Below are 16,381 nucleotides of genomic sequence, written 5' to 3' on the forward strand. Positions count from 1 at the left end.
TGAGGTTGGCCCAGGATCGGACATTGTTTCGTTCTGCTGTGCATGGGGTCGCTATGAGTCGGTTCCGACTCGATGGCACCTGACACAACAAACACAATAGAGAAGTCAGAAAGGCACACAGGCTTGAAGGAAAAGCAAAGGCTGGAAAACTAGGAGTGATAGGGAAACTCAGAGCATCGGATGTGCCAAGTAGTTGGCTGGTCACAAGGAAATAGAGCTAAGATACTAGGTAAAGGTAAGAAGTAGAAAAGTTGGAGTCATCCACACAGAAAGACTTAATTGTCCTGGTGTGGCGCTGCAGGATAATGCACTGGACTGCATGGTCAGTTTGAGCCGCAAGTTCAGTGCTTCAAACCCTCCAGCCGCTACTTGGAAACCCTATAAAGGGTGGCTATGAGTCGGAATCGACTCAACAGCACTTAGTAAGGAGCTCTGGTAGAGTAGTGGTTATGAGTCGGACTGCTAACCTCAAGGTCAGCAGTTCGGCAGTAGAAAGATGAGGCTTTCTGCTCCCATAAAGATTCACAGCCTCAGAAACCCTATACAGGGTCTCTAAGAGTTGGAACTGACTCCACTGCACACAACCACTACCACCACCACCACAAGGATTTGTGGAGGCCTGGTGTGGTGCTGTAGGATAAAGCACTCGACCACAAGGTCAGTTTGAATCACATAGATTGGTGGTTCAAACTCAGTAGCTGTTCCTCGGAAAAGCTATACAGGGTCACTATGAGTCAGACCTGACTCAATGGCACTTAACAACAACAAAAACAAGGATTAGTGGGAGTGTGGTGGCTCCATATGATAAACACTGGACCACATATCACAAGATCTGCGATTCGAGCCTGTCAGTCACTATGAGGAAGAAAGATGAGACTTTCTCCTCCCGAACACATTCAGAGCCTGGTAAACACTATACAGAGTTATGAGTCAGAACGGGCTTAACAGCACTTAACAACAATAAGGATTAGTAAATTCTGTATAGAGAAAATGAAAAAAAAAAAAAAAAAAAGGAGCAATTGCTTGCAGAATGAAATTAAATAAAAGAGGAAAAGATGTTGGCAAAGGAAGCAAAAACTTCATCAGAGGTAGGTGGAGTCCATTTAAATGTGTGGATAGAGTCAATGACTCTGAGGAAACTGGCTATGAAGTCCTTTCAAAAGTGACTAATTGCCACAAGTGTTACTATTTACAAGTTTGATTTTATAGCCCATGTTATTGGGCTATATGATAGAATTTCTTTAAAAATTAATTGGCCTATCTAGAATGCTGATACTTAGTTAAAATACATATATTGAGTTTCATTTGCTGGAACAGAATACTTTAGCTAAAACTGTGATCTTTAAACATCCTAGGGTCATAATGGGTGAAATCAAGTAAAAATGACCCATCTATAATTTTCCTCTATAACTTGATCAATAACCCATTTGTCAGTTCCACACTATGATGGCTTGCATGTTGCTATGATGCTGGAGGCTATGACCCTGGTATTTTAAACACCAGCAGTATCACTCATGGTGGACATATTTCATGTGGTTTCACACTAAGATAGACTAGGAAGAAAGACCTAGTGGTCTACATCCCAAAATTAGCCAACAACAGTCTTATGGATCATAACAGAATACGATTTACCTTGTTTGCTTTAGTTGCTTCATCAAGAAGGATCAACTGCTAGATGAACACAACATAGCTGACAAAATAGAGGGCCAATGAGGGCACAGAAAACCCTTGGTAAGATGTGGTTGGTTAAATGGCTGCAGCTATGGACTGACATACCAGTGATCGAAGAGCCAGGCAATATTCCATCCTATTCTACATGAGAATGCAGTGAGTCAGAGAAAACTTGACAGTGGCTAGCTAGCTAGTGCTACAACTGAATCCAACTGCAATATCATTTTTGATGTGTATGTATAATAATTTCCATTAAACATTTTTCACAAAAAACATGTAAGGTTAAGTCCATCTAAATCCCCAAAATAATTCTTATACAACTTTTGTTTTTAATATACAATATTATATATGTATATTGTCTTGTTTGTTGTTGTTGATAAGTGACATTGAGCTGATTCTAACTTATATCAACCCTGTATAGAGTTTCCAAGGAGGAGCTGGTGGGTTTGAACTGCCGACCTTTCTGTTAGCATTGCTTATCCTATAGAGTCACACCAGGACATATATTGCCCTATACATATATGTAACTATCGAACTTATTTTCATGTGCATTTTTAGTACTAAATATTAAAATTAGTAAATTAGGAGTACTGGAGTGGCACTATAGGATAAGCAATGGACTGCTAACCACAAGGTTGACAGCTCAAATCCACCAGTCACTCCTTGGTAACCCTACACAAGTTGCTAGTCAGTCAAAACTGATTCACTGGCACTTAACAACATCAACAACAAAATTAGTAAATTAGTACTTATTAACAGCAGTAAAGGCATACAGTTAGTTTATAGAAGTATCAGCAATTTTTTCAAAATAAAGTGCTAATTAAAACTTTCAAAGTACTGTTAAGGTGCTTTAGTTAGAAATCTACGCACTAATATAATCTACAAAGGTAATGTTCTACATTCTATTTTGGTGAGCAGCAACTTAACAGCTCATGAACAGCAATCTAAGGTGCACCTACTGGTCCCTCCCTGTCTGGAGGAAAGAAGGGTGATGGGAATAAATATTGCACGGAAACAATTAGTCCCATGAACTAACGGGCCATGGAAACATCAGTCTACATGAGACTAGAAGAACTAGATGGTACCTGCCAGCTACCACTAACTGCTCTGAACCAGATCACATTAGAAGGTGCTAGGTAGTGTGGGATATAATATGGAACAAACTCAAAATCATGGAAAAGACTAGACTTATTGGTCGGATACATACTGCTGGAACCTCCAAGACTATGTCCCTTAATCATCCTTCAGATGTGGAAATGAACTCACCCCATAACTCAATTTTCAGTCAAACACCAGGCAAATCTATCAGAGAAATAATAACACCAAGCAGGTACACCCACCTCAGAATACTCACTCATTTGATATCAAAAGGGCAGCATGTCTTCAGAAAGGTTAAGAAAGGAGGAGTGGAAAACTCAGGGGGAAGTAGGATAATGAATACTACACTGAAGGGATTGCAGTCAATGAGATGAAACGAGGCGTATATGATCTATTGAATGTAAAACTGATGATCTGCTCTGTAAACCTTCAACCAAACTCATAAATCCTTTTAAGGAAAAATTACAAATAGAATAAGAAAAGAATTTATAAAGTCATTTCATAGACTTTGCCCAAAATTTCCTAGACACTTATAATTGATTCTCCATTGAGTTTTCCCACTTGGGCTGCAATAAAGTCTAGATACCATTACAAGTTCAAGACCTGCAGTTTTCCAAGATATAAGTCCATGAGTCCATGTAGAAAATCAAAACCTACAGCCTTCAGTATGGAGTACAGCTCAGTAAAAAACAAAAATCCTCACAACTGGACAAACAAGCAACATCATGATAAATAAAGAAAAGATTGAAGTTGTCACGGATTTCATTTTACTTGAATCCACAACTAACACTTGACGTCATTCAAGGAATCACATTGGGAAAATCTGTTGTAAAAGACCTCTTTAGAGTGTTAAAAAGCAAAGTTGTCACTTTGAGGATTAAAGTGTCTCACATAAGCTATGGTATTTCAATCACCTCATATGCATGTGAAAGCTGGACAATGAATAATGAAGACCAAAGATGAATTAATGCATTTCAATTATGACTTTGAAAAGAATACTAAATACATCACAGACTTCCAGAAGAATGAACAACTCTATCTTGTAAGAAGTACGGCCAGAATGTTTTTGTTGTTAAGTACCATGGAGTCGGTTCCGACTCTTAGCGACCCTGTACAGGGTTTCCGAGGCAGCAAATCTTTACGGGAGCAGAAAGCCTCATCATTCTCCCGCGGAACAGCTGGTATTTTGAACTGATGACCTTCAGGTTAGCAGCCCGATTTGTAATCACTATACTACCAGAGCTCCTTGTAAGAAGTACCACCAGAATATACCTTAGAAATGATGGCAAGACTTTGTCTCACAAGCTTTGGACATGTTAACAGAAGGGACCAGTCCCTGCAGAAGGACATCAAGCTTTGCAAATTAGAGGGTCAGTGGAAAAAGAGAAAGATTCTCAATGAGATGGCCTGACACAGTGGCTGTAGCCATAGGCTCCAAACATAGCAAAAGGACGGGGCAGTGTTTCATCAACTCTTGATATGCTTCTTAGATGATCCTCCTAATATTTTACACAGCTTCATGGTCTTTCAACTGATTACAAAACCCAAAATATCAAATCAGTTGCCACCCTGTCAATTCTAACTCCTAACAATCCCATAAGACAGAGCAGAACCACCTCACAAGTTTCCCATGGCTGTAATCTTTACAGAAGCAGAATGTCACACCTTTGTTTTGCAGAGCAGCTGGTGGGTCTGAACTACTGACCTTTGGTTAACAGCCCAGTGCTTTCACCATTGTACCACCAGGGTTCCTTTCAACAGCGCACAGTAGTCTAATAACTGAAATATGAGTTTGGCAAAGAAAAATCCTCTTTCAGAGAAAAGAGGAAGCCAACAATTCACCTCAAATCTTATGGCAGATTATAGCTTTTGTGAGAGGAATGGAAGGTCAGTACCTGTACATACATCATTGCAGAATATTTTGTTATTAGATAGTCAACAGCAAAATAAAGATCATACACTGGAAGTCTGAGCAGCGAGTCTTTAACCTAGCTCTGACTTCCTCTTTTTGGCACACAGATAGTATGCTACACTTTAAAACTACTTCCCCATAGAATACATCTGCACAGCTTACTGCTCTTCAAGGAGAAGTCCCTTCAATCAAGTCACCTCACTGCACAGTTTTGTAAGATATGGCGCTCACAAAATTCAAATACTGATTGAAGGTCAAAATTAGTTAATACATACATTTGAATGTAAGTTTCTGTCCGATATCAAAAAGAGAGAGCAACACTACAAACATTTCAGAGTCACTTATATAGAATGCAATTAGACAAAGCATTTAATAAAAACATGTAATGAATTCTGGAGCTTGTACAAATCCATGATCAACAAAGTAGATCCTCACTGTCATAATTAATGCTAACTGTTGCATATGACATTGCTTTGCAGACTCAAACTAAAGAGACTCTAAAACCAAACACTAAATTTTGTCTTGAATATAGTATCTGATTTCCTCAAATGATGCAATAAAATTTCATTTAATAACCCACTCATTGCCATCGAGTAGATTCTAACTATAGCCACCCTGTATAGGGATTCCAAAGGACTCTGGTAGCGTCCTCTGGTAGTGGTTACGAATCGGGCTGCTAATCTCACAGTTAGCAGTTCAAAACTACCAGCCGTTCCGTGGGAGAAAGATGAGACTGTCTGCTCCTGTAAAGATTTACAGCCTTGGAAACCCTATGCAGGGTTGCTATGGGTCGGAATCGACTGCACAGCACATAAAAACAACATAGGGATTCCAAGGCTATAAATCTTTATAGGAACAGAAAGCCTCACATTTCTCCACTGCAGCGGCTGAGAGGTTTGAACTTCCGAGCTTAGAGCTAGCAGTCCAGCGTTTATCCTACAGTGCCACCAGGGCTCCTCTGTTTAATAAAGGTGTTATTTAGTCTGGGAATCAAGCTGGGATACTACAATTTCCATATATTTTAAATGTCTAAGTTGTTTTTCCTGAGTAATTTCCAAACCGTGTTGATGTATACTGTCTGTGAATACACAATGCAAATTCAAAGTATGATTTAAGTAAGAGTTTCCACACTAAAAGCAAAACTCTTAGAAATTAGGTTTCAGACAAGGTCAATATTCTTCTTGAATTGCATAACACTGATGCTGAGCACAGGTTACACTGTAATATACGTATATAGTATGTTGTGGTTGTTGTTGTTGTTGTTAAGTGCCATCCAGTCGGATCCGACCCATAGCAACCCTGTACAGGGTTTCCAAGGCTGTAAATCTTTACGGGAGCAGAACGCCTCATCTTTCTCCCGCGGAGCGGCTGGTAGTTTCGAACTGCTGGCCTTAAGGTTTGCAGCCTGATTCGTAACCACTACGCTACCAGAGCTCCTTGTGGTTGTTGTTGTTAAGTGCTGTCAAATCAGTTCCAACTCACAGCAGACCTGTACAGGGATTCCAAGGAGGAGCTGGTGAGTTTGAAGCACTGACATTGTGGTTCAAACCGACCTCATGGTCCAGTGTTTATCCTACAGCACCATACCAGGATTCTGAATATAGTGTTGTTGTTGTCAAGTGCCATCGAGTCGATTCCGACCCATAGCGACCCTGTATAGTGTTTCCAAGGAGCTGCTGGTGAGCTTGAACTGCCGACCATGTAGTTCAAACGGCTTTGCAGCCTGGCGCATTAACCCACAGAGCCACACCAGGACTCCGTACATGGTATAGTACATGCATATTTGTTGTTGTTGTTGTTAAGTGCCATCAAGTCAGTTCTGACCCATAGCAACCCTGTACAGGGTTTCCAAGGAGCAGCTGGTGAGCTTTAACTGCCAACCTTGCAGTTGAAACGGCTTTGCAGTCTGGTGCATTAACCCACAGCGCCACACCAGGACTCCAGTACATGCATATAGTATGGGAGAAAGATGAGGCTTTCTGCTACCACAAAGATGTACAGCCTCAGCAACCCCATAAAAGAGGGTATCTATGAGTCGGAACCAACTCGATGACAACAACAATGCATGGTGGTGGTTATATGCCATGGAGTCGGAAATAGCAACCCTGTACAAGGTTTCCGAGGCTGGAGATCTTTACGGGAGCAGAAATCCTCATCTTTCTTCTGCAGAACGTCTGGTAGTTTAGAACTGATGACCTTGAGGTTAGCAGCCTGATTCATAACCACTATGCTACCAAAACTCCTTTAATGCATGTAATAGATAATATATAATAAGGTAAGTGGTTTGCTCTTGGTTACTAACCTCAGGCTTGGTGGTGAGAAGCAACACAGGAGCACTGCAAAAGAAAGACCTAGCAATCTGTTTTCACAAAGATTACAGCCAAGAAAGTCCTATGCGCAGTGGCACTATGGAGTTGCCATGAGTCAGAATGATACAACAGCAACAGGTTTGGGTTTTGTTGCGTGTAGTATACATAGATGAGCTGTCATCACCCTTTCACTTCATCCAACAGGACGTGAACACCAGTTTCGTGCAAAGCAATTTACAAAGAGCCATGGTAAAGGCAAAGTGAAACCACATGTAGCATTGGTCTTTGTCTTCATCTTCTGCATGATCTATGAGAAGAAAAGGTATGGTTAATAACCATAAGATTGTGATGACTGCCAAGATGGTTTGAAGAACTCAGTGGGTTGAAAGTAACCTTCCAATGTCAAAAGAAGAAATGTTGGACTGACTTAAAATCTGAATGCCTCAGAGTGAGACCTTGCATTAAATAAAAAATCAAAAAAGTAGTTCTGGTGGACAAAAGACAGGTGACCTTCCTTACAGACCATTCCATATATTAAGATACTTCTTGTTGTTAGTTGCATTTCAGTCAATTAGGACTCATGGCAATTTCATGTGAGCAGACTAGAACTGCAATAAATGGTTTCCATACAAGACCTAGGGGAGGTGTGAGTGAGGTAAGATAGTCATTGGGCTTGACAGCTGCAAAGTCGACAGTTCAGACCCACCAGCCATTCTGAGGGAGAAAGATTAGGCAGTCTGCTCTGGTAAAGATTTACAGTCTAGGAAACCCTGTACAGGGTCACTACGAGTCAGAATCAATGTGATGGCAGTGTAGTGTTTCATACAGCTTCCAAGGTTATGACCTTTTAGAAGCAGGTTACCAGGCCTTACTTCTCAGGTGCCTCTGGATGGATTCTAACCGTCAACTTACCCTCGCCATGACTTAAATATCCTCACAGGCTGCCCATTTCTCATGCACATTCTCCATTCCTGAGAGTTTAGTCACTTGACATGGTTTTAAGCAGCAAGAGTTCTATAAAACATGATCTTACACCTAAACCTAGTAGGTTTTTTATGACTATTTTTTAATTGAAGCTATTTCTTCTCCTATTTTATATGTGAATGAACTTAATTTTTTTAGATATTGCTATTTCAAGTGTAAAACAAATAGTTCAACCTGTCCCTCGGAATAAATGTCTTTGTTTAAGTGCAAATATCATATTTACTAATGTCCTAAACATTTGTTTCCCACATTGTTTTAAGTGTCCTCGAGTCGGTTGCACTCATAGTGACCTAATATAAGGTTTCTGAGGAGCGCCTGGTGAGATGGAACTGCTGACTTTGTAGGTAGCAGTCTAGTGCTTATCCACACCAGGACTCCATGGTGGTGGTGGTTATATGCTATGGAGTTGGTTCCAACTCATAAATACCTTACATAGGTTTCTGAGGCTGTAAACCTTCATCGGAGAAGAAAGTCTCAGAGGAGATAAATCTTTTTTACAAGAGCAGACAGCGTCATCTTTCTCCCTTGGAGCTGGTAGATTTGAACAGCTAACCTTTTCTGTAGGAACCCAACACTTAACCAACCCAGTGTGCCATACAGTGAAAAATGTAGACGCAAGTCACAGTGGTTAATTTATACCATAGCTATAGGAGAATGTCATCAAATGGTATAGCAAGTGATGGTTTTGAAAACTTTACATTCAAAATGTAGGTATCAAACAAAACCCAGTAGAATCCCACCTCTCTACCCATAACATCAGAAGATGGAAATTCAGGCTTTTCTACCCAGCGTTGAGTCTTGTAACAGTGATGAGGGTTAGCACCAGGAAAAGGAGTAAGACAGTATCCAAGCAGGAGGACGTGGGCAAGGAGCGCTCCTCCATCAATCGGTTTGTGGGACACACTTCATAGGACATACACAGTTCTCAAAGGATAGCACATCCGCAAGGACCTCTGGGGAGTAGGAACTGCAGACAAACTCCCTAAGGCAGCCCACACGAAAGAAAAAACAGACCCAAGAGACCTCAGGAAGCTATACAGTGAAAGATGCAGATGGTCATATGCGAGGCTCAGTCTCTCTCTTGAAAACGCAGGCAGTCGAGAAGCACTAGATTCTGTCCTCACAAAAGCTTGCTCGGGGCTCCCTCAAAAGAAACCGATTTTAAAAACAAAAGATAGGATTCTGGCCTTTCTCAAGGGCGACTACGTTCCTGCCAGAACTGGAAAGCGATTTGCAAAGGCCAAAGATTAAACAAAAGACATGATCTGTAGACACACCGACCTGAAAATGATTTCAAAAAACAAACAAAAAACCACTAAACTAATTAGGACCTCCTACTTCCAATTCTTTCTCCCCGTCCCGTAATAATTTAGGAGCCCTTTGGCAAATCCCTCGCGTCTGGAAAAGACGTCGGAAAATGAGGGGGCGGGGGAAAGACCCCAAAACTTTCCCAAACTGCGGCAGGCTGGTGGCGGCCAACAACAGCGGACCTCTGGGCAGAGGCTCACCCGGGCGATCCCGGGGCGTAGAGGGGCACCCCAGGGGCGCTGGTTACCCCCTCGCCCGCCTGCCACAACAAAAGTACCGAGCACAGGCTCCAGGCTTCGGCTTCTTGGACCAGAGCCCGGAGAAGGGCGCGGGAGGGTGACCCCGTGGCGGCCCCTCTTGCCAGGGCGAAAGCTAAGGAGCCGCGTGTCCCTGTCACGGCATAAAGGAAAGAACCATCTGATGCATCCAAAAGATACAGCAGCAGCAACAACAGCTGGTGCCACCACGACCCCTCCCCTTAGCCCCCAGCGCATCGGGAGCATCTGCTTGGGGCACCTCGGCGTCCCGGGCGGCGCCGCCCCCTCCAGAGCGCGGCGCTGGGTCTTGCAGGCCTGGCGCTGCGGCTGCGGCTCGGGTGGTCGCCGACACAATGCGGCCCGAGACCCTCCCCCGCCGGGGCGGCCGCCCGCCCGCCCGCCACCGCCTCCTCGGCAGCAGGCCCCTCGCCTACACAAAGCCCGTGGGCCGCGGCCCTCGCTCCCGCTGGGTCCCCGCCGTCGCCGCCCACCGACCTTGGGCTCCGGCGCTGGGCTCCCGCAGCGTCTTCGTCACCGCCTTCCATACGTTGCAGCCCAGCAAGCAGAGCAGGAACGCCGCGGACCTGCTCATCTCCGCGCCGCAGGGACCCGGCGGGCAATGCACGGCCCCTCGGCTCGGGTTCGGGCTCGGGCTGGAGCTGCCGCCGCCGCCGCCGCCGCGGACGACCAGAACCAGCAGCGGCGCGTCAGGGGCGGCCCGCCACCGCGCCTCCCTCCATGTTGCCTCGCTCCGCTCGCGCCAGGCCCGCCGCCGGATTGGATGCGCCCCCGCCCGGCGCGGCGCCGGGCTCCGCAGCCCACGGCCGCTCCCTCCTCTGCACACCCGGGTGGGTTTCCCTGAAGAGCAGCGGCTGAGGCTCCACCAACTATTTAACCCCTTCCTGCCCCCGCCCACTCGCGGCGCCAGGCTCCGGGCCCGTGGTGCCACCTGCCGGCCGCGGCGCCGCGGGGAGGCGAGGAGGAGGGAGCCGCGCGCCCAGCCTGCGGGATGCCGCCCCGACGTCCCTCCATCCCCACTCCGCGCGCCCAGCTCTCCTCTCCGCTCAGCTCCTGGCAAGCGCGGATGCCTCCTGGTCGGTGCTATCTCTGAGAGCACTGACACGACACCGACTCAGCGCCAGCTCCCCGCAGCCCTGGAAAGAAAACCTTACCTTTGGGGGCGGAGAGCCACCTCCACACCTGGTTAACTAAGGGTCTCCAAACCTTTGTGACCTCCTTCGCTTACCCCAGTACAACGCTGCCCTGAAGTTACTCATGTCACAAACTCACTTCCGTTCCATAGGGTGGATTCGACCGGACACCTGAAAATTGAGCAGAATTCTTACACCTGCAGAGAGTTAAAAAGGCCCTCACTCCATAGGTGTTGACAGATGAACATCTTCAGGTTGAATTGTGCTTGGATATTTCTAGGTTAGGCTAGGGAGGAAATTAACATTCATAGTCTGTCTAGCTACTTTATAAGGAGCTCTGGTAGCGTAGTGGTTACGAATAGGGCTGCAAACCTCAGGGTCAGTAGTTCGAAACTACCAGCTGTTACGCGGGAGAAAGATGAGGCTTTCTGCTCCCTTAAAGATTTACAGCCTCGGAAACTCTGTACAGGGTCAGTGAAGATTAACCCATTTCCAGTCAGACTCATAGGCGACCCTATAGGACAGTTTCCAAGGCTATGATCTTTACCGAAGCAGATTGCCACATCTCTCTCTGTGACGGGAGGTTCGAACCAACGACTTTTATACCTTCCTGTGAGCAGCCTAGTGCTTAACCATGGTGCCACCAGGGCTCCTCTGTAAAGATTACACCCAGGAAGCCCTATGGAGTCTTTCTACTCTGTCTCATGGGTTAGCTATGTGTCCAGAATCCACCTCGGAAACGCTATACAGAGCAGATATTCAGTACCAACTCTACTCACTTAACTAAAACAACAACAAGGAGGGGCAAGGAATTTGTCTAAAAGCAAAGATGTAGTCAGCCTCAGAGCTAGAATTCTAATGAAACTATCCATCTGGCCTCAAAGTTGAAAGTCTTTAATGGAAACCTTCTCTCAACTCTTTCCTTTCTATATACAACCCTCAGGTCCACCTGACTATCTCTACTCCATCCACCAACCCACTGCAACCCACCTCTGCTTGGATCCTCAACTCTGAGGCAATCCACACCAGACTTGATCCAGCCCTGCTTCCAGAATAGTAGGCCAGAAGGAGGCTTAGTACTGTAATTTTATTAATTGAGCATTAAGGCATGGCAGGAACTGAACCAAAAAGAAAATGAAGGATGATGCTTGCCCTGTTGGCTTACAATAGACAAATTATTGGGCTACACCATGGAGTTAGAGAAGCCCCTATGGGTTTTACACTCATCCTGAGGACAAATGCTGCAATTAGTGCAAATTGTACACCTGCACAGGGTGGCAGTAATCAGGAAGGCAGAATAAAACCTCACAATTAGGGTCAGCCTGATTCCCGCCTGCTCCAGTACTAAAGCCTTAGGGTTATTTCAGGTTCCACCTCATAGCCAGGGCAGGAAGTGAACAGAATTACAGTCCATCTGAGTCCTCACTTCCAACTTGGGCACAAGCCCACAGAACACAGAGTCCAGATCAGGAAGCTGGATGAAGGGATAGCTTCATAGAGCAGGACTGTCTTGCAGTTTTCAAATCATTTCCTTGAGGTAGAGGGCTGTTTCTAAGAGAAGCAAGATTAATCCTGTCTTGCAGTCTCTCAAAGCCTTTGGGAAAGTGCATTTGTCAGGGATGTGGGTTAAATGAAACAGAACTAGCCAGAACAAAATTATCATCATCAAGAACCAGGTTAATGATTAGAAGGGCAACTTTGACAAAACCCTGAGAAGTGAAGTGTCAGGTCCCAGAAGGGAATGAAGGTAACCATTTTTTGGATTCCCAATGTATGCCACTCACTGGACTAGAGATATTTCCTCATAACAATTTACCTGGTTAGTATTATTATTCCTGTTACACAGATGAGCAAACTCAGGATCAGTGGAATTAAATAATTTGCCCCAACTATCCAAATCTGATGACAATAAGCCCAAATTCCCTATATCATGTTACCTCTAAAATAAATTTCATGCAAATGCTTCTCCCTCTGTCCAGATTGTTTTTAAACCCTATTCTAATCCCAATAAGGAGTCCTGGTATGGCCCTCTGGGCTAATGCGTCAGACTGCAAAGTTGTTTGAACTGCAAGGTGGGTGGTTCAAACTCACCAGCTGCTCCTTGGAAACCCTATATAGGGTCGCTATGGATCGGAATCAACTCAATGGCACTTAACAACAACAACAACGTGTATACCAATTACTGATGGGAAGCTAAGTAACCACATATTCTGCTAAAAATTACAGCAACAAAGATATCTGCAAATGATGTCGCCAGAATTAGGTAAGGATTAAATCATCACACTTATTCTTTACTGGAATAAAAGAATATAGTTTGCTTTTTCTCTAATCAGACTCATAGTAACTTCAGGGGGTTGGGGGTAGAAATCACTGCTCACATAACAGTGGAAGTTAGAAGTGTTCTTTCCTTCTAGAAGTTTTCCTGTTGCACTCATTAAAATCTCACATTGTTTGACTAAAGATGACTTATGATTGTTCTTTGAAATTGCTTGGAAGTTGCCTGACTGTACAGCATTTGACTTCGGTTTCAGAGATCTCTGCCAAAAGAAATGATGCCATATACAGAATGTTTCCTGCCTGAAGGTGCCAGAGACCGTGATGTCAGATGCCGTGTCAAAGGTTCTTGGCTGGAGATGTTTATTCTATCAAAATCTTTCCTGAGAGTGGTGCCCATGGGGTGGACTTTTAATTGTCTGAAAGGACTTCAAGAAGTAGTCTTTCCTTCTCCTCTTCCTTCCCCATCCCACCCCCTTTCTTGCCCCAACACCCATTAGAAACTTCCAATAAACAAATGTGATTATGAGGCTTGCATAGACTAGGAAATGTGTCATGGACGTTCCTATTCTGTTTGCTGTGGCTTTTATTAAAGTTAGATAAAATGTTGCCATAGGAAACTGTAACAATAACAACAGTCATGTTCAAGAGCGTATTTGCAATTCATTTGAAAAAGAAAAAGGTAAGGAAACTATTTAAACCAGCCCAATATTTCCCACATTCTCCTCTAACAGTGGCTCAGGATCCAATATGACAATAAAAAGTTTTAAAAATCAAAAGACCCACTCTATAGCATTTTTCGAGAAGCCTGGTGGTATAGTGGTTAAGCGTTCAGGTGCTAAACAAAAGGTTCAAACTCACCAGCTGATCCTCAAGACAAAAATCTGCTTTTGTAACGATTTATAAATCAAAACCATACTTTATATGCTCCTCAATGACTAGAGTATGCATTCCAGGCACTCTATCGGTAGGTTTTAGCTATTGAAAAAAATATTCAGAAGCTAGTAGCACTGTGGGTTAGGGAGGCTAACTGAAAGTTTGGCGGTTCAAACCCACCACTCATTCTGCCGGAGAAAGATGAGGCTGTCGGCTGCAGTAACGATTTAGTCTTGGAAACTGTAATAGGGTCATATGAGTTAGAATCCATTCAGCGGCAGTGGGTTTGGTTTGGTTTTAGTGAGTTAAAAAAGAGATCTGGTGGTGCAAGAGTAAGAGTTGTTAAACAAAAGGTTGATGGTTCAAACCCACCCAGCAGCTCCACAGGAGACCTGGTGGCATGCTCCTTTAAAGATAGTTGTTGTTGTTAGGTGCCACTGGTTCGGTTTCACCTCATAGCGACCCTATAAACAACAGAACAAAGCACGGCCCAGTCCTGCACCATCCTCACAATTATTACCTTTGAGCCCATTGCTGCTGCCACTGTGTCAATCCAATTTACCAAGCATGATGCCCTTCTCCAGGGACTAATCCCTGATGATAACATGTCCGATGTATAAGAAACAAAGTCTGGCTATCCTGGCTTCTAAGAAGCATTCTGGTATACTTTTTCCAACACAGATTTGTTTGTTCTTCTGACAGTCCATGGTAGTTTCAATATTCTTTGCTAACACCAAAACTCAAATGCATCAATTCTTCCCTGGTCTTCTTTATCCATTGTGCAACTTTCATATACATAAGAGGTGACAGGCACTACAAAGGCTTGGGTCAGACACACCTTAGTCCTCAAACTGTTATCTTTGCTCCTTAACAATTTGAAGTGGTCTTGTGCAGCAGATTTGCCTTAAACAATAGTGTTTTGATTTCTTGACTGCTGTTCCCTTGAGTGTTGATTGTGGATCCAAGCAAAATGAAGTATCTGACACCTTTCATCTTTTCTCTACTTAACATGATGTTATTTATTGGTTCACTTGTCAGGATTTGTGTTTTCTTTACCTTGAGGTGTAGAAAACTCTATGGGGCAGTTGTACTGTCATGTGGAGTTGCTTTGAGTTAGAGTCAACTCGGCCACACCTAACAACAGCATCAACAGTGGTTAACAGAGAATCAGGTTGCTCAACAATGGATTTAAGTTCAATGTTTCTTTTGATGAGCCTTTTCCACTAGATATAGAAGTTTGCAGCTCAACCTTTTGCTGACACATTGAATTATCATCATATAGACCAGTAGACTCAAGGAAAGTTAGTTTTCACATTGTTCTTGGAATGTCTAGTCTTCCTTAGAAGACTAGAATGTAGAAGTGACATCAAGTGAGGCAGAGAATAAAAAGTTTATTTATTTTTGCTTCCCCCCCACCCCCATAGAAAACTTAGAATCAAGGTTAAAAGGAAGGTCGTGGAGAAAACAGAGACGGCAGGTATTCATCATTAAACTCCTGTTTTGTGCCTGATTCTGTAGCTGCAGCAGAGAGGAAGAATCACTATGCTAATCAAACAAACAAAACAAAACCGTTTAGCAATGAGTGAATTACAACTCATAGTGACCCTAAACACAACAGACCGAAACTCTGCCCAGTCCAGCTTCATCTTCACAACTGTTGTTACACTTGAGCCCATTGCTGCTGTCACTACGCCAATCAGTCTCGTTGTTGGTCTTCCTCTTTTTCATTGATCCTCCACTTTACCAAGCATGATGTCCTTCTCTAGAGACAAGTCACTTCTGACAACATGTCTGAAATATAAGAAATGAGTCTCATCATCCTGGCTTCTAAGAAATATTCAGGCTGTATTTCTTCAACACAGATTTGTCTGTTCTTCTGGCCACCCCTGGTGCTTTCAATATTCTTCGCCACCACTGTAACTCAATTGTGTCAACACTGTTGTTGTTAGTGCCGTCAAGTCAATTCCAACCCATAACAACCCTGGATAGGGTTTCCAAGGAGCAACTGGTGAGCTTGAACCACCTACCTTGCAGTTCAAACAACTTTGCAATCTGATGCACTAGCCCACAGCACCACACCAGGACTCCAAATGCGTCAATAGCACACAGTAAAACTGTCTCAAAGGGCTATAAGCCCAAGACTATAAGCCTTTACAGAAGCCACATCTTTCTTCATTGAGCAACCAGTGCATTCAAACAGCTGTTAGCAGTGGAGTGTTAACCTCTGTGCAACCAAGGCCTCCCCTGATTCTGTGCTAGAGGCTCTGTCTCTCACCAATTTTCAGTCAGTCTTCAAGTAGTACTTTGTAATTCTTTCCTTTCCTTTTGCCTTCTTTTTCTTTCTCCTTACTGCTTTTTTGTTTTGTTTTGTTTAATATTGAGGCTCTTGATCAAAAGCTACTTGTTGTCAAAACATTTCTATTCAATGCCCTAAAAATACAGTTGTCTTTCAGTCAACTCAGAAACATGGCAACCCTGTGTGTGTCAGAGTAGAACTGTGCTCCACAGGGTCTTCAGTTGCTGATTTTTCCTAAATTGATC

General features: G+C 43.8%; 1 protein-coding gene across 1 annotated transcript in view; it reads right to left on the reverse strand.

Moving 5' to 3' along the window:
• FAM171A1 (family with sequence similarity 171, member A1) overlaps positions 1–10,131 on the reverse strand; it is a 219,730-nt gene extending 209,599 nt beyond the window's left edge. Inside the window, exon 1 of the mRNA XM_006872604.1 lies at positions 10,035–10,131. Within this exon, the coding sequence (XP_006872666.1) occupies positions 10,035–10,131 (97 nt within the window). The remainder of the gene's footprint in view (positions 1–10,034) is intronic.
• Between the last annotated feature and the right edge of the window lie 6,250 nt (positions 10,132–16,381).

This window comes from Chrysochloris asiatica, unplaced genomic scaffold (assembly GCF_000296735.1).
Source record: "Chrysochloris asiatica unplaced genomic scaffold, ChrAsi1.0 scaffold00206, whole genome shotgun sequence".
NCBI lineage: Eukaryota > Metazoa > Chordata > Mammalia > Afrosoricida > Chrysochloridae > Chrysochloris > Chrysochloris asiatica.